At 52.1% G+C, this 22,273-nt stretch overlaps 2 protein-coding genes across 2 annotated transcripts; both read left to right on the top strand.

The window, feature by feature from the left end:
* Nucleotides 1–7,823: 7,823 nt before the first annotated feature.
* On the top strand, nucleotides 7,824–9,666 carry NKX2-6 (NK2 homeobox 6). The gene is made up of 2 exons (XM_086865354.1): nucleotides 7,824–7,920; nucleotides 9,173–9,666. The coding sequence occupies exons 1-2, from the start codon at nucleotides 7,824–7,826 to the stop codon at nucleotides 9,664–9,666; spliced, it is 591 nt and encodes a 196-aa protein (XP_086721480.1).
* A 2,816-nt stretch (nucleotides 9,667–12,482) lies between these two features.
* On the top strand, nucleotides 12,483–19,094 carry NKX3-1 (NK3 homeobox 1). Its single transcript, XM_086865600.1, has 3 exons — nucleotides 12,483–12,773; nucleotides 14,989–15,387; nucleotides 17,236–19,094. The coding sequence occupies exons 1-2, from the start codon at nucleotides 12,539–12,541 to the stop codon at nucleotides 15,369–15,371; spliced, it is 618 nt and encodes a 205-aa protein (XP_086721726.1). The 5' UTR covers nucleotides 12,483–12,538; the 3' UTR covers nucleotides 15,372–15,387; nucleotides 17,236–19,094.
* Nucleotides 19,095–22,273: the final 3,179 nt, after the last annotated feature.

The following is a 22,273-nucleotide window of genomic DNA, read 5'->3' as shown; positions in this document are numbered from 1 at the left end:
ATTCTATATAAATATATAAAGCAATATAAAGTAATATATAACACAAATAAGCGTTAAGATAAACTAATTCATTATAATTCATATTAATAGCTCATTATTATAATTATGGACATTACCAACACCATTGGAAATTCCCTTAGATGCTTCCACCTGGAGCTCCCAACCATGAAAATACTCCAGAATTTCAACAACTTTTGAAGCTTTGGGAATAAAATGAACACATTTAGGTCAGTGCCAGTAACGGAGGGAGCCGAATTCCCAAAAAAAGGGCAGGAGCAGAGGGCTTGGATCAACCTATGGTGGAAAAACTGGGAGGAAAATCATCCTGGAAAAGGAAATCTTGGCTCAGTGACGAGGAAAAAAGTCCTGGAAAAAGAAATTTATGTTTGATAACAGAGGCAAAAGTCCTGGAAAAGGAAATTTTGGCTCTGTGACAAAGACAAAAGTCCTGGAAAAGGAAATCTGGGTTTGATGACGAAGAAAAGAGTCCTGGAAAAGGAAATCTGGGCTCAGTGATGATGGAGAGCTCGGGAAGCATTAAAATCCTGGTTGGTTTTCGCCTGGAAAAAACAGCCGGAATTTGATTTGGCCAAGATCCAAAGGATTGGCTGGATGTTCTTGTCTTGTCTGTGGGGGGCTTTTTGCAGATTCACGATGAAACAAAGGGAAAATAATTTCAGATTTTCCCAGTCCTCACCCTTCCTGCCAGCTTTGGGAGGGCAGGAAGAGTGGGATCCTTGACACTTCCAAAGGGCTGGGAATGAAATTCTGGATCAGCCTTCCCTTCCTGCCTCCCGGGAACTGAGAAAGATAAAAAGCAGGGAAAAAACCTCCTGGAGAAATGAAGGACTGAAAAAATTCCCAGAGAAATGGACTAAAAAAATTCCCAGAGAAATGAAGGACTGAAAAAATTTCCAGAGAAATGAAGGATGTTGTCTTTGCTTCCATGATTCAGCCGCTCCAAGCGGGAACACGGAAGGAGTTCAAAAAATAAAAGAAGTGGAGTTGCTAAAAATAGAAATCAAAGTTGAAATCTCCTGGATCCAGAAGTGATTCCCACCGGGAGAGCTCGGATGAGTGAGGAACAGAAAGGCTGGAGAAACGCAGAGGGATGGGGATTTGGTCAGGGAATTCTCAGAACCCCGAGATTTTGATGTGTTTTTATCCATTTCAGCATAAAGCAACCGCCAAAAATTAATCTGAGGGATTGAGGGCATGACGGGGCTGGAAGCCCCTGGAAAACCTGGAGCCATGGAATGGGTTGGGTTGGAAAGATCATCCAGTTCCAATCCATGGGATGATGGAGCTGGGAATCCTTGGAAACCACAGAGCCATGGGATGGGTTGGGTTGGAAAGGACCAGATCCTCCAGCTCCAATCCTCTTCTTGGGCAGATCAGAGGGAGGATTCCAGACTCCCAAAATGTCGCTTTTCCCAATAAATCCACCTTTTCCAAGAAGCCAGCCCTTCCTCAGTGGATAAAGCTGGATTTCCAAAGGCTTCTCCTCCCCCCAAAAAATCCAAAATGAGTGTTGGAAAGAACATCAGAGAGGTTTTCTGGGACACCCCCCACCAGATCCAACCAGAGAGACTGGAGAACCTCAGGCACAAAATACCTGGGAGAGACTTGGGAGTTTTAATCCAAAAGCAGTTGGGAAAACCAGTAAAACCAGTATGGGGGATGGCATTATTCCCACACAGATGGAGTTTTTTCTCTTTTCCCTCTTTGATTTCCATGTTTAAGCTGAGTGAAAGTCCAGGATAACCCGGACTGTGGCACCAAAGGATGATCCCAGTGATATTTCCCTTTAAATAACCGTGACCAGTTTGGGTTTTTTTGGATATGCAGATTCCATCCGGAGCAGGGGAAGGGTGGAGAGGGAAATTGGGGATAAATTTCTATCCATCCCTGACCTGGGGATAAATTTCCATCCATCCCTGACCTGTGGGATAAATTTCTATCCCTGATCTGGGGGAAAAGTTTCTGACCCTTGTAGAAGTGTTTCCAGCCCTGGGCAGGCACAGCTCACACCCTTGTGAGCCTCTTCCTCTTGGCAGCCTTTGGAAAATCCCAGCTCCCCATCGGAGCCATGCTTTTCACCAGGATTTTTAAATATTTTTTATTTCAGTTCAGTTCCTGGGCTGCTCGGGGTGACCTCCAACGGCCTCAGACGTCTCCCAGCCTGGCTCAGGAAGCTGCTCCTGGCCCAGTGAGGGATTGGAAGGGTGGGGAGAGGCACGAGTAGGAAATTTCAGCCAATAACTCCTGAGACATTTCCCCTGCCCTGGGAATTCTGGGTTTGGATTCTAGCGGGACCATGTCTGGGATTTCAGTGTGGGATGACATCAGAGAGAGAAAAATGAAGCAATTCTGGGTTTGGGAGTTGATTTAATCCAGATATTTTCAGTTACGTTTGCAGGCCGGAATCTAAGGGATCTTTCCTCAATCTAAATAAATCTCCTGTTAAAAAAAAAAAAACCCAAAAGCAAAACAAAGCCCTATCCAGCCAGATGTAGCTGGAGTTCCAGAGTGGGAAGCAAATCCCAGCACTTCTGCCATGGCTTTGAAATCCCAGAATTGTGGAATTCTGGAATGATGTGGCTTGGGAAGGACCTTAACGCCCATCCAGTGCCACCCCTGCCACTGTTCCAGGTGGCTTCAAGCCCTGCCCAGCCTGGCCTGGGACACTTCCAGGGATGAGGAAATTCTCTGAGGGGACAGAACTGGGCCTTTCCCACCACGAGTTTGGGAAGCTCCAAGCCATGACCCCTGCAGGAATTCCTGGGAGATGCGGGCGAGGCTGGAAGGGACCTGTGCCAGTTGCCTGCTCCGCACTCCAGGGTTTTTATCCCGTTTTTTTTCCAGGAGCTCAGCACAGCTCCTGTGCCATCTGCTGACCGATGGCTCCGTGTCCCAACAGCCCCCGAGGCTCCTGATCCTCCTCAGGCATTTCCTTCCTTCCTTCCTTCCTTCCTTCCTTCCTTCCTTCCTTCCTTCCTTCCTTCCTTCCTTCCTTCCTTCCTTCCTTCCTTCCTTCCTTCCTTCCTTCCTTCCTTCCTTCCTTCCTTCCTTCCTTCCTTCCTTCCTTCCTTCCTTCCTTCCTTCCTTCCTTCCTTCCTTCCTTCCTTCCTTCCTTCCTTCCTTCCTTCCTTCCTTCCTTCCTTCCTTCCTTCCTTCCTTCCTTCCTTCCTTCCTTCCTTCCTTCCTTCCTTCCTTCCTTCCTTCCTTCCTTCCTTCCTTCCTCCCTTCCTCCCTTCCTCCCTTCCTCCCTTCCTCCCTTCCTCCCTTCCTTCCTTCCTCCCTCCCTCCCTCCCTCCCTCCCTCCCTCCCGCCTGCCTCCCTCCCTGCCTCCCTCCCCCTCTCCCTCTGCACTTCCTTCCTTCTGCACTTCCTTCCCTCCCCCAACCCGAATTATTCCCGAAATAATCCCGTTTATAAATAACTCAGGGCACTTTTAATCTCTCCTGGATTTTATCTTCCAGCCCCAAAAAATCAGCAATTCCTGCTCGAGGCTGGAGGGGCACAGCAGGGATTTTTCAGCCTTTCCAATCCTCACTTTTGGGAATTTGTAGGCGAAACAAAGCTGCAGGTCCCGGCTGGCCAAGCAGAGGGCACTGCTCGCTCACGATTCCAGATCTGCTTTGAGGTTTGAATCCCTAAACCCCGGCACGGAAAATCTCTGCCGGGAGCAGAAACAGCAGGAGCAGCAGCTGAGAAACCCTGCGTCCCCTTCATCCCCCTGATTCCAACAGCTCCAAAAAATCCAGGAATAATAAGTTCAGAAATGAGGAAAACACCCAGCCGAACAGAGCAGCGATGGAGAGCACGAGGGAAGTGCTCAAAATGGGAAAAACGGGGGAAAAAAGAGATTAAATGGACCCAGGAGATGAGAGCCTGTCCCAGTCTCATCACGGTGTCCTGACACCCAGCAGAGCAGGGGGGTGGCTGCACCCAGAGCCACGGAGCGGCTTCTCCATGAAAATGCACTAAAATTCCATATTTTTATCCCATAGATTCTGAAATGAAAGATTTTTTTCTACTTCCCCCCTCTCCCCGATGTTTATTAGAAAACCTTGGAGAGGGTATCTCCTTCCCCTCATCTCCCTGCAGCTCCTTCTCGCTCCCATTTTCTCCACTTTTTCGTTATTTTGCTGATGGAGAAGGACAGAAAGCAGCTGGGGAGGAGCAGAGGGTGTAGAAAACCCTTCCAAGCCTCATCTCAGCTGTGCCAGAGCATCCCCAAACTCCTCGGAGGTGCCCACGCTCAGCTCTGTGCCTGCAGCCCCCTCTGCATCCACCTCGCTCAGTGCTCCCCTTATTCCCAAGGTCAGTATTCCCATTTACACTCCTTATTTACACTCCTGCTATTGCCAGGGTCAATATTCCCATTATTCCCTCACTCTCGACCAAAAAAAAACCCAAAATCGGGCAGAACTAGGGGGGGATGTGGGAAATTCCAATTTCCAGGGATTCGGATGCTGCTCCGCCGTGGCAGCTGCTGATGCATCCCAGCGATAGCTCCCGAAATCGGATACAGCGGGATCACGCGGCTGCCATGGAAATGCTCCGGTCCCGCTTCCACCTAACCTGGTTAGAAAGAGGAGTAATGGTTCTGGAGAGCCCTAACAGGATTAAACCCCGTCTGGGGGAGCCGCTGATTTACGGGCGCTTGGGATGGATCCTCGCAGGTTTCTCCCCAGAAATTCCCCGCGGGCAGCGTCCTGCACAAAGGCTCCGGCCCGGAGCGCTGGGAAGCGCTTAGGAAGGGTCTGAGCCCCTCAGGAAGGGTCTGAGCCCCTTAGGAAGGGTCTGAGCCCCTTGGGAAGGGTCTGAGCCCCTCGGGAAGGGTCTGAGCCCCTCGGGAAGGGTCTGAGCCCCTTAGGAAGGGTCTGAGCCCCTTGGGAAGGGTCTGATCCCCTTGGGAAGGGTCTGATCCCTTTGGGAAGGGTCTGATCCCCTTGGGAAGGGTCTGAGCCCCTCGGGAAGGGTCTGATCCCCTTGGGAAGGGTCTGAGCCCCTCGGGAAGGGTCTGATCCCTTTGGGAAGGGTCTGATCCCTTTGGGAAGGGTCTGAGCCCCTCGGGAAGGGTCTGATCCCTTTGGGAAGGGTCTGATCCCCTCGGGAAGGGTCTGAGCCCCTCGGGAAGGGTCTGATCCCTTTAGGAAGGGTCTGATCCCCTTGGGAAGGGTCTGAGCCCCTCGGGAAGGGTCTGATCCCCTCGGGAAGGGTCTGAGCCCCTCGGGAAGAGTCTGATCCCCTCGAGAAGGATCTGATCCCTTTGGGAAGGGTCTGAGTCTCTCGGGAAGGGTCTGATCCCCTTGGGAAGGGTCTGAGCCCCTCGGGAAGGGTCTGAGCCCCTCGGGAAGGGTCTGAGCCCCTCGGGAAGGGTCTGATCCCTTTGGGAAGGGTCTGAGCCCCTTGGGAAGGGTCTGAGCCCCTCGGGAAGGGTCTGATCCCTTTGGGAAGGGTCTGAGCCCCTCGGGAAGGGTCTGATCCCTTTGGGAAGGGTCTGATCCCCTTGGGAAGGGTCTGAGCCCCTCGGGAAGGGTCTGATCCCCTCGGGAAGGGTCTGATCCCCTTGGGAAGGGTCTGATCCCTTTGGGAAGGGTCTGAGCCCCTCGGGAAGGATCTGATCCCTTTGGGAAGGGTCTGATCCCTTTGGGAAGGGTCTGATCCCCTTGGGAAGGGTCTGAGCCCCTCGGGAAGGGTCGGAGCCCCTCGGGAAGGGTCTGAGCCCCTCGGGAAGGGTCTGAGCCCCTCGGGAAGGGTCTGATCCCTTTGGGAAGGGTCTGATCCCTTTGGGAAGGGTCTGAGCCCCTCGGGAAGGGTCTGATCCCTTTGGGAAGGGTCTGATCCCTTTGGGAAGGGTCTGAGCCCCTCGGGAAGGGTCTGAGCCCCTCGGGAAGGGTCTGAGCCCCTCGGGAAGGGTCTGATCCCTTTGGGAAGGGTCTGAGCCCCTCGGGAAGGGCCTGAGACCCCCTGGATGACACTTGGGAAGGATCTGACTCCCTCGGGAAGGGTGGGAAAAGCACCGAAAGGCTCCAGGAGGGCTCAGCACCAGCCGGCCGAGGAGCACCTGCCAGTTGATTTGGGAGCCTCACCCAAGGCTCCGGATGCTCCAGAGGCCGCCTGCCAGCAAGGGAGGGCACGGAGAGGGATGGGGGCAGCCACACGGCCCCAAATCCACCCTGGAACGCGGTAAAAATCCCTTTTCCATCCCTCCACGAGCCAACTTCGTCTGTCTGCGGGTCCCGAGCGCCAAAGCCAGAGCGGGCATTAATCCCGGAGTCATCAGGGGCGGATAAAGGCACTTCCCCCAATTCCCTCCTGCTCGTCTCGATCCCAGCCAAGCATTTCACCTCGGCGCCGGCCGCCTCCCGCAGCAGCGAGCCGAGGTGTAAAATTACCCAACAAACCGGCCAGACGTGGCACTGAATCCCGCCGGGCACAGGGAAAAGGCTGGATGTGAGCGGGATGCAGCCCTGGATTTGTGGAGGGTGTTTGGAGCAGCGGAAGGGCTGGAAAGGGAGGAGGATCCAGCCCGAGGAGCCTCGTTCCTCTGTGGGACTGGGAATTTTGGGGAGTGGGCTGCAAGTGCAATAACCAGAAAATGGCAAAAAATGGCCCACAAAAAAAAAAAAAAAAAAAAAAAACAACGAAAAGATGCAAAAAAGAAAAAGAAAAAAATACAAAAAAAGGGACAAAAATTGCAAGAAATGGTAAAAAAAGCAATGAGGGAAAAAAAAAAAGGAGCAAACTATACAAAAATAAATGGCAAAAAATGGTTTCTCAGAGGAGAATGTAAGAGGAGAGAAAGCACTGAGCAGGGCCTGGACTTCCCCCACTAAAAGGATTCAGGAGATGCTGAGGGGATGCTGAGCCCGAGCCTGAACCCGCCCTGGGGAGGTGAGCTCCACGATTCCCGTGATACGTCTGGTCCAAATTCCCTCTTTACACTGGAAAATAGGAATCATGGAATCACGGAAAGGCTCGGGCTGGAAAATGCGTTCAACATGATCCCACGAGCAGGGATGTGCCACGGCTGGGAAAGCACCCGGAGCCAAACCCACGCACCCAGGGACTGGGAATGAGCCCTGGAATCACCAGGAAATAAATTCCCTGGAAAAATCAGGAATTAGGACCGACCCGTGGGGGGACTCCGAGCACTTTTCTCCTTGAGCCACTGTATTTATTTTCCCTCCTGTTGCAGCCCCTCACTTCCTTGCCTGCTTTGGGCAGTTTATTTATTCAGCCTCCCCTCCCGGGCCGGTTTTGGGGAGCGGGAGGCACCGGCCCAGCCCCGGAGCGAGCTGGGCTCTGTCAGGGCAATCAGCGAACACCAGCTCTGAGGCCGTCCAGGAATTTTAATTGAAATCGCCGCTCCCTGGGCTCAGATAAAGCCCAGCATCACCCCACTGCCCGAGCGGCTCCCCAGGACCCCCCCGCTGTCCCACGGGGTACCAGGCGAGGCTCTGCCAGCTCAGCCGAGGAAGCGCTGGGACAAACTGGGAGGTAACTGGGAGCCGGAGCTGTCCCCACGTCCCTGTCCCAGCGTCCCCTCCCCTCCCGCAGGAGCTTGGTGGTCTGCGCTCCTTATCAGCGCTTATCTGGCGGAGCCGCTCGCTAATGTGACCTTAATGGAACTAAAATGGACTCGATTCGTTTTATTGCGGCTCAGCTCAAAGCCCCCTGCCCCCCTCCCTGCGCTCCTTCCCGCTTCCCTTGTTTTGAAAACACGCGGGGAAGGAAGGGGCTGCGGGAGGCAGCGAGGAGGGAGAAGGAGACTCGGAGCCGGCAGCTCTCGGAGCCCCCCGAGCCCGAGGATGCTGCCCACGCCCTTCTCGGTGAGGGACATCCTCAGCCTGCAGCCCCCCGCGGGACCCCGCGCAGCCCCCGCCGGGCAGGAGGAGCCGCGGCAGCGTAAGTGCCCGCGGGACCCTGCGGAGGAAATACCGGGGGGACCCCGAGCGGATCCCGAGGGCAGCGTTGCGGTTTTCTCCTTTTTTCCCCTTCCCTGCCCGTTTTTTTTCCCCTCCGGTTGGTTTGGTTTGGGGTTTTTTTGCGGTTGTCTGGGGCGTTTTTGGCGCATCCCGGCGCCGCCGCACATCCCCGCAGCTCGGGGAGAAGGGTCGGGTCGGGGGGTGGATGGAGCTGGGGATGAATTTGGGATATTGAGGGGTTTTTCCTGCCCATCGCCGCCTTTTTCGATGGGCCCCACTGGGGACCCGCCCGGCCCCGGTAGCGCGGAGGATTCCCTGGAAAGGACCGGAGCTGGCCCCGGAGCTTCTCCCCGCAGCTGAAATCCCAAAGTTTCCTCTGCTCTGCTCCTGTTTCCCTCACGCAGAGCGGGGAAACGGGAAAACCAGTGAGAGCAGAGTGGGAGCACTGGGCAAACTGGGAAACGGAGGGGGAGAGGTGGAGAGGGACCGGGCAGGATTCTGTCCCCTTCACACCTTCATCCAGAGCCTTCCCTTCCCCTGGAATTCCCGAATCCCCTGCACTGCCTGCCAGGGTCTCAGGCACATCCCAGCCGGGGCTGGACCTGATCCCCGCTGCTCCTCAGCCTCACAAAATCCCAACAAATCAGAAATCCCAAAAAACATCAACTCCTCTCCGATTTAACCATTTCCCCTCCTGCACTCGCAGCCCCTTCGGTTTTTTGTTTTGTTTTGTTTTGCCAAAATTCAGAGAAATGTGGGATTCTCCTTCCCTGGATCTGGAGGCAGATCCTGCCGGAGGTCTGGATCCCATCCCTGTGGAGCAGGATAGTGGGAAAAGGGGATTTGGGGTCTGGAATACTCGAACCTGCCGTGTGCCCCCTTTCCTTGTGCCCCTCATACAACGGTGGCAGCCCCAAAACATCAGAGGTGTCATTAGGAGGGGAAAAAAGGAGGTTTTATCCAGAACTCGTGTAACAGCCTAATTCTTTAAAATATATATATATATATATATATTTAAAATGTGAATTTTATTGAATTCTCAATAAACACCCCGAGAAAATTAAAATTAAATTTACCAAGTACCAGCCTTCACATTATGAACTGTCAGCCCTACTCCATCCTATTCCCAAGGGGTGCCATTCCCAGTTTGATCCTTCCTTTGGAAACGCCCTCTGGCCGGGAACAGAGCTGTGTTTGGGTCTGACTTGGCTCGCTTTTTCTCCCTGCCGCAGGAAAATCTCCGCTCGCCCGGCCCTTTGAGGCCGAGGAGAAGCGACGGAAGCCCCGCGTTCTGTTTTCTCAGGCGCAGGTGCTGGAGCTGGAGCGGCGCTTCCAGCGGCAGAAATACCTGTCCGGGCCCGAGCGGGAGCAGCTGGCGCTGCAGCTGCAGCTCAGCCCCACGCAGGTGAAGATCTGGTTCCAGAACCGGCGCTACAAGAGCAAGAGGCAGCGGCAGGAGCGCTGGCCGGGCCCGGCGCTGCCCGCGCTGTCCCCGCGCACGGTGCCGGTGCCGGTGCTGGTGCGGGATGGGGAGCCCTGCCCGAGGGGCTCCCGGCCCTTCCCAGCGCCCTGCGCCATTCCAGGCCCTTTTTCCTACGGCTCCTGCCACGGCAGCGCCGCTTTCGGGGCGCGGTTCGGGGGGGCGTACCCAGGGGTGCCCCCCAGTGCCGCCCCCGGCCCTGCCCAGCGCCAGGCCCAGGGAATCAGCGCCGGGAGCTGGAGGTGAGCGCGGAACAGGCACCGGGAAAGCTCCAGAGCCAAGCCCTGATCGGGACAGGAGCCAAATCCAAAGGATTCCTGGCGGCCCGGACAGCGGGACAATCCCACCGCATCCCTGGGAGCGGAGAGAGGGGGACGCTGCCGCCTCAGCGCTGAGGCTTTGAGCACCCAACAATTATAAATTATTTATTATTACACACAATAATTTGGCGTCTTCCTGCTCCCAAGGGATTTGCTCCCCTAGGATGCCACCAGGACTTGGTTTTTCTTCCTCAGGATAACTGGGAAACAGATTCCGTGCACATTCCCGAGCTTTTTTTTATGGACGATATTTAATGCTTTGAGTTCTTGTAATTTCTAGATTTATTTCTGATTTGTTTCTCTTAATAACTCTCAGCATAGTTATCAATTCCTGCCTTTATCATTTATATTATTGTTCCTATTATTATTATTGTTATTATTTGCAAATAAAAACAAATCGGTGAAATTGTGTTCTCGCTCTCTTGCCATTTCTCACTTTGTATTTTGAATTTTCCCATCCACAATTTGCACCTGAGCATCCAAACCTGAGCCAAAGAAAAATAAAAATCAAATAAAATTCTAATAATCCAAGCAAAAATCACCTTGTAGTCCAAGATCGGGAATTCCCAAGCTTTAACCTCTCCAAAGTTTTGTTCCCCGTTTCTTCCCACTCCATTCCCGACAGATCCTTATCCTGCTGCATTTGGGAAAAGCCGAAGTTTTTTACCAAAGGGAGGTAATTAAAGCTTTTTTCTCTGATCCCGCTCAGCCTCCGGCGCTCCATCACTTCCCAAATGGGACATTCCCGAGGCACCGGCATCAAACGGAGGATCCCCGGCAGGGACAGAGGATTCCTGCGGCTCCAAGGCTTTTGGAACGCTGCCCCTTCCCTCCCCTCCATCCATCCTCGCTCTCTCAGGGATCTCGTCCCGCTCTGGAGCAGCCGCGGGACTCCACAGGGTCCTTCCCTCCGCAATTCCACAGGGAATTCCCTTTTCCCTGCCCTGGGAATTGCTGCTGGCGCTGGGGAAAGCTCCGGGATCCCAGCGCGGGGGCTCACCTGGAATCCCGAACATTGAGAATTTTCCTTGGAGGTTCAGCAGCAAACTGAGGGAAACCCCAGGAAACTCCCCCAAATAAAAGCAGAAATCAAGGAAGGAAATTGCTTCCCTCTGGGGAAAAAAAGCCTGGAAATGGGAATCGTGAGATCTGGAGGAGCCTCAGGGACGGGGTGAGATGGTTGGGATTGTCCCGGGCAGGGCCAGGATTTGGACTCGATGATCCCTGTGGGTCCCTTCCAGCTCAGGATATTCCCATTTCCTTCCTAACTCTTCCCAAATTCCCTTTCTCCGCCTAAAACGAGGCTGAGCCATTGGAGCTCCTGAGCTTTTCCAAGAATTCTGTGAGTTCGGGGGGGATAATTCCCAAACCAGAGGCTGAGGAAGGGAAAAGGGCTGGAAAAGCCGAGTTTGGGTCACGTTTGCACAAGCGGCTGTAACAAAACACCTCCTCTAAAATCAACAAAGTCCGCAGGGGATTTGAGGGAAATCTTTTGTTTCCCTTTTTAAGGGTAAAAAAAACCACCCGGATTTTGCTGCTGAAGGGGCTGGGTTTGGGCGAAAGGAATAAAGGAAAGGATCGGGGCTGATATTCCAGCAGGGAAAGGAGTATGGAGACAACAGAGCTGGAGGAGGTCACTGATAAATTCATATTTCGAGATTTATAGATTTATTTCAATATAAACTGCCCGCAATTCCCAGGGATTCTGCTCATCCGCATCCCCAGAGCTCCTACGGGATCCTCCCCAGGAGATGGATTTGCCAAAGTGGATTTTTAATCCCGTGCTCCCCACGTCTGGGGAGGCCGTTGGGGTTGTTTTCCAAACAGAAACTCTGGAAGAACAGCCACAAATAAATCAGATCCTCAGGAAAGGATCTGTTCGAGTGGGCAGCTCCACTCGTGGTTTTCCTTGGATTTGGGAAGGTTTTGCTCCTTTTGGGTGCACAAGACTTTGTTGTAAAAGGTGTTCAGGCTTCTTAAATGAGTTGAGAAATTAGTCTGAATTTCAGGCTTAAACTTTCAGCCTTTTCCATGCCGGGATTTGCCTCTGGAGCTGCTCTCCCTGGTTTTTAAATCATCCCCAAGCTCCCGCTGGAGCGGCTTTACAAAGCTCCAAAAACGTCTTGGACATTTTTCCCGTTTTCGGACACGCTCAAAGTGGAGGCATTTGAGGAAAACCCTCAAAATACTTTTAAAAAACCACCCAACCCTTTTATTTCTCCTCTTTTCCCCCTGAAAGCAGCTTTTTCCCAAAGGGCTCAGGGACGTAGAGCAGGGAGGAGAAGCAGAGCTGGCAGCGGGGCGATGGATGCAGAACATCCTCCGACGATGGTCTCCCAAAAAACCCCAGGGTGGACGCATTGTGACCCCCAAATCCACATCCTTGTCTTCAAATCCGGAGGGATCTGTGCGCGAGGGAAGCGACGGGGGCGCTGAGGGGCGGCTGTGACCCCACAGATCCCTAGGGGGGAGGAGGAGGAGGAGGAGGAGGAGGAGGAGGAGGAGGAGGAGGAGGAGGAGGAGGAGGAGGAGGAGGAGGAGGAGGAGGAGGAGGAGGAGGAGGAGGAGGAGGAGGAGGAGGAGGAGGAGGAGGAAGAAGGCAGCGGCCCCAGAGCCGGAGGGAGGCAGAAGGGCGTAGACAGTGCCGGGCTCTCCAATCAGCCCCGGGAGGTTTGGCCCCGGCGGGATAAATGCGGGAGGGGAGGGGATGCAGCGAGCCCCGGCAGGCGCAGGAGCCGGGCATGAGCGGCGGGGAGCGGCCGGGACCGGGGCAGAGCTCGGCCCGCACCCCCCCGGCCATGAGCGGCTCCCCCGGGCCAGCCCCGCAGCCCCGAGCCGGCCCCTCCAGGCCCCGCACGTCCTTCCTCATCCAGGACATCCTTCGGGACGAGCCCGAGCGCGCCGGGAGCGGGGGGAATGCGGAGCTGGGAGCGGCCAGCGAGGAGCGCGGAGGGGCCAGCCCAGCACCGGGGCTCCCCCCCGGGGGTCCCCAGCCTCCCGGAGCCTCTGGGACACCCCCGGGACCAGACACAGGTAACGGGGAGGTGCCGGCTGAGGGGAGCAGGAATGGATCGGGGATGCATCAGGGATGGATCGGGGATGGATCGGGAATGGATCAGGGATAGCTGTGCTTGGGACAGGGAATGGATTTGGAATGGATCAGGGATGGATCAGAGATGGACTGGGAATGGATTGGGGATGGATCAGGGATGGATTGGGAATGGATCGGGGATGGATCAGGGATGGATTGGGAATGGATTTGGAATGGATCAGGGATGGATCAGAGATGGATTGGGAATGGATTGGGGATGGATCGGGGATGGATCGGGAATGGATCAGGGATAGCTGTGCTTGGGACAGGGAATGGATCAGGGATGGATCAGGGATGGATCAGGGATGGATCAGGGATGGATTGGGAATGGATTTGGAATGGATCAGGGATGGATCAGAGATGGATTGGGAATGGATCGGGGATGGATCAGGACAGTCCGTTCTTGGGTCAGGAGTAGATCAGGAATGGATCAAAAATGTATTGGGAATGTTTGTGTTTAGGATAGGGAATGGGTCAGGGATGGGTCAGGAATGATCAGGAATGATCAGGAATGGATCAAGAATGAATCAAGAATGAATCAGGAATGATCAGGAATGGATTGGGAATGATCAGGAATGGGTCAGGAATGATCAAGAATGGCTCAGGAATGATCAGGAATGATCAGGAATGGATCAGGAATGTCTGAGCTCAGGTCAGTCGAGGGGCAGGATCCAGACCCAGCTGCTGGAGCCAGAGATTGGATTCAGCTCCAGGAGAATCCGAGGGGGAGCAGAAGGAATTCAGAGAGTTCAAATCTTCCCCCGGTGCCTGAAGGACCCCAAGCTTGGAGTCTGCCTAAAACATTCCCTAAAAACCCACTGGATGCATTTCCACAAAAGCTTGGAAAAAACATTCCCTTTAACACAGATCCCAGAAAAGGCACCAGGAAGGGGCTGCCCAGAACGGGAGGAGCAGCATCCCCAAATCCCAGCGGGACACAGGATTTTGGGACACAAAATTTTGAGGGGACTCAGCCTTTCCCTGCTCAAACAGCCCCAAATCCCTTTGGAATTCTGCAGCTCTCACTCCCACAGCTCCACCAGGGGAATTTTGGCTTTACAGCCCAATCCTATGAACAGAAATTTCTACCTGAAAACTCCAAGATTTCAGGGACAACCAACAAAGCTGGGAATTAAATCCCTTGGGTTTTTTGCCCTTGATCTTCTACTCACACCTTAAGAAAATAAACTGAGAAATGACCAGAAGTGCAAAGAATTGGCCGATTTCCATCCGGATAATGCACAAAGAGGGATTAATTCCAAAAATAAATTTAACTGAGGGGTTTGAGCCGTTATGGGTGAGATTTCCTGGGAGCTCAGAACCTTCCTGGCTCCTGACTCCAGTGATCCATCAGGAATTAGTCGGAGATCCAAGGCCAGGTCTGAAGTTTGAGATGTAAAGGGTTAAAAGTGCCCTAAAATCGCTTGGCATTGCCTTGGAGTTCTGGGATGGAAAAGGGAAGGATTCATTCCCGATGCTCTCCAGCATCTGGGAATGCAGTCTGCCCTGAGCTACTCCCACTTCCCACTAGCCCTTCCCTGCAGGACTGAGGAGCCTGAGGATTTATTTCCTTTGGGAATTCTGGTTTTCCCCCAGTCACGGCAGGACACTCCAAAGCAGGACTTGATACGGATCCTGCCAAAAAATCCCTTTGATGGCATTTTGGACATAACAACAGAACCTTGGGATTTAGGGAGGCCTCCACTGCACTGGAAAATATCCCTTTTTGGGGATTTTATCCTATTCTATTTTATTTGAAATATTATTCCATCCTATCCTATTTTATTTGGGATATTTTTTCTATCCTATCCCTATTCCCATCCCAATCCCTATTTTTATTCCTATCCTGATCCCGATCCCAATCCCTATTCCCATCCACCCCTTGGATCTCAGTTCCTATGGAATTCAGAAGGATGTGAATTAAACCCTGTGATTTAGGAAGACAAAACTCCCCTGTTTGACTCCCACACCATTAAATTACAACATTCCCAAGAAAATGGGAACTTTCCCCTCTCTCTAAGGGGGAAAACCAAGCGATTCTGGTAATTTCCAATCAGGAATGTTTCCCCAGCAAGAACTTTTTTTCTCCCAGAGCGGGAATTTTTCTCGGCGCGAGGATTTTTCCCTGCGGTTCATTCCCAATTCTTCCCTTCCCAGACGCGCCCATGGAGCCGTTCCTGTCCGACTGCACCTCCACTGTGCACCCACAGCCTCCCAGGCAGGGAAAACGTTCCCGAGCCGCCTTTTCCCACAGCCAGGTGATCGAACTGGAGCGGAAATTCAGCCACCAGAAATACCTGTCAGCCCCGGAGAGAGCGCACCTGGCGCGGCACCTGCAGCTCACCGAGACCCAGGTGAAGATCTGGTTCCAGAACAGGAGGTACAAGACCAAGAGGAAACAGGTGGTGACCGGGATGAGCCGCTTGGACTCGCACCAGGATCCGCCAGAATTCCCAGGAATGTCGTTGCTGTCGCTCAGGGGAGCCTGGCCTTACCTGCCCTGCCTGTACTACGTCAATTCCTGGAGCCCCTCCTGGTAGAAATGGGTTTTTTTAGGTGGGAAATGTCCGGTTTTTCCTTATTTCCAGAGGGGAGGGATTTCACTGGCAGCGTTTTGTAGTGGCAGCATCAAATTCCTTCCTAACATTGAAAGAATGGGAAAAGGCCCCAAATTTGATCACTCTGGGAGTTCCCAGGGAATCCATGGCTGCTCCATCCCTGGAAAATCCAGGTTGGATGAGGTTTGGAGCTGAGGACACCTGGTCTTACCTGCCTTGGCTTTATTATGGGAATTCCTGGAGTCATTCCTGGTAGAAACGGCTTTTTTGGGAGGAAAAAATCCAGTTTTTTCTTAAATTCAGAGCAGATGAATTGGCAGGTCAAAATTCACTCCTCACTAACACTGGAATAACAAAAAAAAAGCCACAAATTTTAATAACAATTAATTAATTGCATTCAATTAATTGCAAATTTGATCGCTCTGGGAATTCCCAGGGGATTCGTGGCTGCTCCATCCCTGGAAGTGCCCAAATCCAGGCTGGATGAGGTTTGGAGCTGAGGGCACCTGGAATTCTTGAGTGGCTGGGTAGAAATGTATTTTTTAGGTGGGAAATATCCGGTTTTTCCTTCAATCCAGAGGGATTTCAGCGGCAGCATAAAATTCACTCCTCATTAACACTGAAAGAACCAAAGGAAAACTCCCAAATTTTAATAGTATTTCATTTATTTTATTGCAATGCTTCAGGAATTCCCAGGGAATCCGTGCCTGCCTCATCCCTGGAAATCCCAAATCCCGGGTGGCTGCACCCCCTTCTGGTAAAAACTGCGTTTTTCGTTGGAAAATATCATTTTTCCCTTAAATCTGGGCTGTTTGTGGGATTTTCAGAGCCAGCACAAACCTCTCCGGGCCGCCAAAAACCTAAAATTTGACCTTAAAATTCCATTTAATTCAGTGTTGGATTGCAAGGCTGTGGGAATTCCCAGGGAATTCCCATCCCTGGAAGTGCCCAGATCCCGGAGGTGCTGGAGGTGCCACCCCTGGGGACAATGGCAGTGACAGACGAGTTTTGCATATCCGGGTGTTGGCCCTGCCCGAGCTGCAGAGCAGCAAATCCGGGCTGAGACTGGAATTTAGGGCTTGGAGCCGGATTTTTCCAAGCCAGAATTCCATTGATCAGCGCAATTCCCGGAGCTGGGTCACCAGAACAACGCCAGGATGATCCAAACGAGTTGTTTTTTAGGGGGAAAAAATCCCATTTGCACTTAGAGAATACCAAAAATGTAACTTTTTAAATGAATTATACTGAAATTGTCATAAATTCCATGGGAAAAGTGTGGGAATAAAGGAGATTTCCTTTATTGTTTCCCTTTTTAGATGGAAAATATCCTTAATATTGGATATTAAGGAATATTTCCCTAAATATTTCCTGAATATTTCCTTAAATTCATTTTAATGGATTTTCTCAGCTGGAGTAATTCAGCAAAGCTCTGCTGGAGCAGATTTCATCTCCTGGAATGAAAATCCACCCCAGGTTTCTTCCCTGGGAAGCTCCAGGAATGTTCCTCCGATTCCTGCTCTTCCCGTGAAATTCTCGGCGCTCCCATTCCCTCCTGGAGCAGGGAAAGGCAGACAATAAAGAATGGGAATTTGCCCGGATTGTTCTCTTTCCCACAGGATTTTTCGGGATTTCTCTTCTGCTTCGTGAATCCTTCGAGCTCCAGGGCAAAGAGGAAGCAAAAATTCCAGGGGGAAATTCCAGGGAAGGGAGGAGAGGGAGTGGAGCACAGGCAGACTCGGGAGTCAGGGATTTTTCTCTCTGTATCAGAATTATATCAGAATTCCTCTGCTCTGGAGGCCGAGCCATGGCTTTGGAATTGTCTCAAAGTAACTTTTGCTATCTCCAGCTCCGTTGGTGTCCCAGAGCTGCCGAGGATCCCGAATTCCAGCAGGGAAGGACAGCTCCTCTCCGCTGTTGCAAAATGTTCCCATCCCTGCTCTTATCCAGCAACAAAAATCCCTTTCTCCACCTCAAAGCTGGGAATGCCCCCACCCCCGAGGGCGCCTCCTGCCCAAATCCCAAGGATTTCACTCCCAGAGCCTCGGGATGCCGCTGGAATCCAGGCACAGAATTTAACCCAAAACCGCCGGGAAAGAGCTCGGAGCTTCCCGCAGGGCACGGCCTGGAGTGGGAATGGGAAGGGCTGGGAAAAGGAGAATGAACTGGGAATGGGATCTAAACTGGGAATGGGATCTGAACTGGGAATGGGATCTGAGCTGGGAATGGGATCTGAGCTGGGAATTAAATCTAAACTGGGAACGGGATCTGAGCTGGGAATGGGATCTGAGCTGGGAATGGGATCTGAACTGGAAATTAAATCTGAGCTGGGAATGGGATCTGAACTGGGAATGGGATCTGAACTGGGAATGGGATCTGAGCTGGGAACGGGATCTGAACGGGGAATGGGATCTGAACTGGGAATGGGATCTGAGCGGGGAATGGGATCTGAACTGAAAATGGGATCTGAACTGGGAATGGGATCTGAGCGGGGAATGGGATCTGAACTGGAAATGGGATCTGAACTGGGAATGGGATCTGAACTAGAAATTAAATCTAAACTGGGAATGGGATCTGAGCTGGGAATGGGATCTGAACTGGGAATTAAATCTGAGCTGGGAATGGGATCTGAGCTGGGAGTGGGATCTGAACTGGGAATGGGATCTGAGCTGGGAATGGGATCTGAGCTGGGAATGGGATCTGAACTAGAAATTAAATCTAAACTGGGAATGGGATCTGAGCTGGGAATGGGATCTGAGCTGGGAATGGGATCTGAGCTGGGAATGGGATCTGAGCTGGGAACGGGATCTGAACTGGGAATGGGATCTGAGCTGGGAATGGGATCTGAACTGGAAATTAAATCTGAACTGGGAATGGGATCTGAGCTGGGAACGGGATCTGAACTGGAAATTAAATCTAAACTGGAAAAGGGATCTGAGCTGGGGACAGGATCTAAACTGGGAATGGGATCTGAGCTGGGAACGGGATCTGAGCTGGGAATGGGATCTGAGCTGGGAATGGGATCTGAGCCGGGAATGGGATCTGAACTAGAAATTAAATCTAAACTGGAAAAGGGATCTGAGCTGGGAATGGGATCTGAGCTGGGAATGAGTTCTGAACTGGAAATTAAATATAAACTGGAAAAGAAATTTAAACTGGAAATTGAATCTAAACTGGAAGATGTGAACTGGAAATGGGATCTGAACTGGAAATTAAATCTAAACTGGAAATTAAATCTAAACTAGAAATGAGATCTGAACTGGAAATGGGATCTTGAACTGGAAATAAAATCTAAGCTGAAAATGAGATCAAAACTGGAAATGAGCTTTAACTAAAAATGAGATCTAAACTGGAAAAATCTCAACTGAGAATCAAATCAAAACCAAAATTGAGATGAAACTAAAACTGAGATCTAAACTGAAAATGGAATCTAAACTGAGAATAAAATTTATATTACGAATGAGATCAAAGCTGGCAATCAAATCAAAACCAAAATGAGAACTAAATTGAATTTCTTGGATGCTTCTTTGGGAAAATGTCGCTGTCACAGCTGATTTTTTTTCCTGCTGGGGGTTTCTAACCCCAAATCTCCCACTTGAGCTCCAGATCCAGGAGCTGGTTCTGGATTTGTCCTTGGCTTTGGTCCCGTTTCCTCTCCTTCTGCTCTGGGATCCTTTGGAATAAAAACTACAGGGTCTGTGCTCAGAATGAGCTGCTTCCGAGGGTTTATATCCCAGATTTGGGGTTTTTTTATCCCAGGTTTTGGGTTTTTATCCCAGCTTTGGGGTTTTTATCCCAGGTTTGGGGTTATCCTGGCTTTGGGGGATTTTATCCCAGATTTGGGGGTTTTCATCCCAGGTTTGGTGGTTTTATCCCAGCTTTAGGTTTTTATCCTGGCACTGGGGTTTTTTGTCCCAGGTTTGGGGGTTTTGTCCCAGCTTTGGAGGTTTTATCCCAGTTTGGGGTTTTCTGTCCCATGTTTGGGGTTTCTATCCTTAGTTTAGCGGTTTTTATCCCAGCTTTGGCGTTTTTATCTCTAGTTTAGGGGTTTTTTTTGCCACAGGTTTAGGGGTTCTTATCCCAGGTTTGGGGGTTTTATCCTGGATTTGGGGTTTTTATCCCAGGGCTGGTGGTTTTATCCCAGAGTTGGGGTTTTTTGTCCTCCCGGATGGAAAATGAGCTCCAATCCCTGCCTTATTCACAGTTTAAGTTTCCATTCTGGTAAATGAGGAAAAAAACCCTCCCCAAAAAAGCTCCAAAGCAGGAATTCAATGGGAAAATGGGAATGGAGCCCAACCCAGCCTCCAGGCCCTGATCCCATTGCTCAGGGTGGGAAAAGCTCCTCTCCAAGGGGGATTTGTCCAGGGCAGGGACTCCCAGGTTGGATTTGGGATCTCCCGCTGGGTTATGCCTGCCAGGATGATCCTGCTGAGCATCTCTTGCTCCCAAATCCGGCTGCTGCCCAAATCCCTCTGCCAAACTGCAAAGTGCAGGTGGGATCCTGCCAAAAAAACTCTGGGATGAGCCTGGCTGGAGCAGGGATGGGGCAACAGCTCCAGATCCATTCTGGAGTCCTTGGGCTGCTTCAGCCCTGCCCTCCCTCCTCCCCTCCCACCCCAGGGGGTTTTTTATGGACATCCATCACTTTTCCAGTTGCTTTTCCCTTTGTTTTCCCAGGACAAATAAAAAAAGGGGCTGAGCTGTTTGAAAAGCAAATCCTTGGAGAGCGGGAAGGCATCAATCATTCCCAGGGGATAAATATCCCTGTGATTAATGGGAACCGGGAAAATCCCACACCTGACTCCAGAGCCAAGGGGGTCCCACCAGCCCTAAGGAAGCTGAATTCCCATTTGTGTCCAAGTGGGAAGGGAAAAAACATCATTTATATCCATCCTGATCCTCAGGATTATCCTGGCACAACACTGCCCCTGCTCAGGGCCAAATCATTTCTGGCAAGGATAAAAGAAGCTGCCCCCAAAAAAATGGAAGAGGGAGGGAGGAGGCTGCCTGTGGATAATGGAAATGCTGAGCAACATTTGCATGCCCTGAACCACATTCCTGGCAAAAATCCTGGGATTGAAGCCAAGTAAAGCTCCAGCTGCAGAGTTGGCAGAGCAGCAGGAATAGGTTTGGGGCACGGAGCCGGAGAGGGGCGGGAAGGGCAAGGACACCCCTGGGATGAGGGATTGTCCGGGAGGAGAGAGGGAAAGCCCTCAGGAATGAGGATGGATCCTTTGGGATGCAGGGATGTTCCCAGGAGCGAGGGAAGCTGAGCCATGAGGACACCCCAGCCTTGGAAGCGCTTGGAGCACCCTGGGATAAGGGAAAGTGTCCCATGGGATTGGTATGAGCCTTAGGGTCTCTCCAAGCCAAGCCATTCCATGATTACACAGGGATTTGAAGCTCTCCAGATCCCTCGAGGGTTTTCAGTATTGGTTATTCCCATTGTTATCCGTGTTATCCATGGGAACTCCTCATCTCTTCCCAATCCAGCTGCAGCACCAGGGAAGGACCATGGATCACATCCCAAGTTTTTGAGTCCACCTGGTGCTTCCTCCAGCCAATGGATTTAGGGAATAAGGGGAGAATCCAGGTGGCGCAACCACCCAGGCAGAATTCCACAAAGGAAAGGGAAAAAAAGGAGGAAAAAAGACAGGAATATTTCCCACCTGGGACCCAAACCTTCCCTCCATGCTGGGGATTTCACAATGGAAACATTCCAGCTGAAATTCCCATCTTTTTCCCCTCTGGGTCTCCCTGCTGGGGTCCCCTTTGCTCCAGGGAGAGCCGCATCCCTGGGATTATTCCGGGGGAGTCTGGTTCTCCTTCCGCTCCAGGAGCTGCCAGGGACAGCAAGGACACAAGAGAGACTCCTGGGATTTTCCCACTGGATGCCTCTGGAGCCAGATCCTCCCAGTTCTTGCTCCCACCGAGGGCTTTTCCCAATGCTGATTCCAGGATTTCCAAGAGGCACCTACCAGGCACGTTGTTCCCAAAAATTCTTCTCATCCAGAGGTTTTTGGGACACATTTCCAAAGGAAAAACCTTGGAGAGAGGTCCACGTCCCCTCCAGCCCTGCCTTCCCACCCGGAGCTGCCTGAGGGATATTCCCAGCTCTTCCAGCCAGTCCGGTTTTCCATGGAACTGTTTGAGTCTCCCAGAAGTGCTGCGGCTGGAGGAGGATCCCAAAGGAGGAGAAAGGGAATGGGATCCAGTCCTGGGAATGGGATCCTGTTTGAAGAAAAGGATCCTCTCTGGAGAATGGGATCCTGGGATTCCCAGGGCAGGATCCCATTCCCATGGCAGGATCCTATTCCCAGGACCAGATCCCATTCCCAGGGCTGGATCCCATTCCCAGGGCTGGATCCCATTCCCATGGCAGGATCCTATTCCCAGGACAGGATCCCATTCCCAGGGCCGGATCCCATTCCCAGGACAGGATCTCATTCCCAGGGCAGGATCCCATTCCCAGGGCTGGATCCCATTCCCAGGGCTGGATCCCATTCCCAGGACAGAATCCCATTCCCAGATCAGGATCCCATTCCCAGGACAGAATCCCATTCCCAGATCAGGATCCCATTCCCAGGGCAGAATCCCATTCCCAGATCAGGATCCCATTCCCAGGGAGGAGCTTTCCAAGGACATTTCCAGGGACTCATTCCCCTATCCCAGGCTGGAGCCTTGCGGGGATGAAGCAGGCCTGAATTCCCTGGGCCAATCCTGAGCTCAATCCAGGATCCAGGCTGGGATTTCTCCCCACATCCCGTCCTTATCCCCACTTCTCCCGGGGCTGACGGGCACAAACCTCACCCTCCCCACCCTCCTCCTCCTCGTCCCGAGCTCCCTGTTTGGCTTGGACGCCTCTGGAAATGAAAGGTTTTCCGGCC

The sequence above is a fragment of the Cyanistes caeruleus genome, chromosome 29 (genome assembly GCF_971803275.1).
Source record: "Cyanistes caeruleus chromosome 29, bCyaCae1.hap1.1, whole genome shotgun sequence".
In the NCBI taxonomy this organism is placed as follows: Eukaryota; Metazoa; Chordata; class Aves; order Passeriformes; family Paridae; genus Cyanistes; species Cyanistes caeruleus.
Note: the sequence above shows the minus strand (reverse complement) of the source record. Positions and strands in the feature narration are given on the sequence as shown.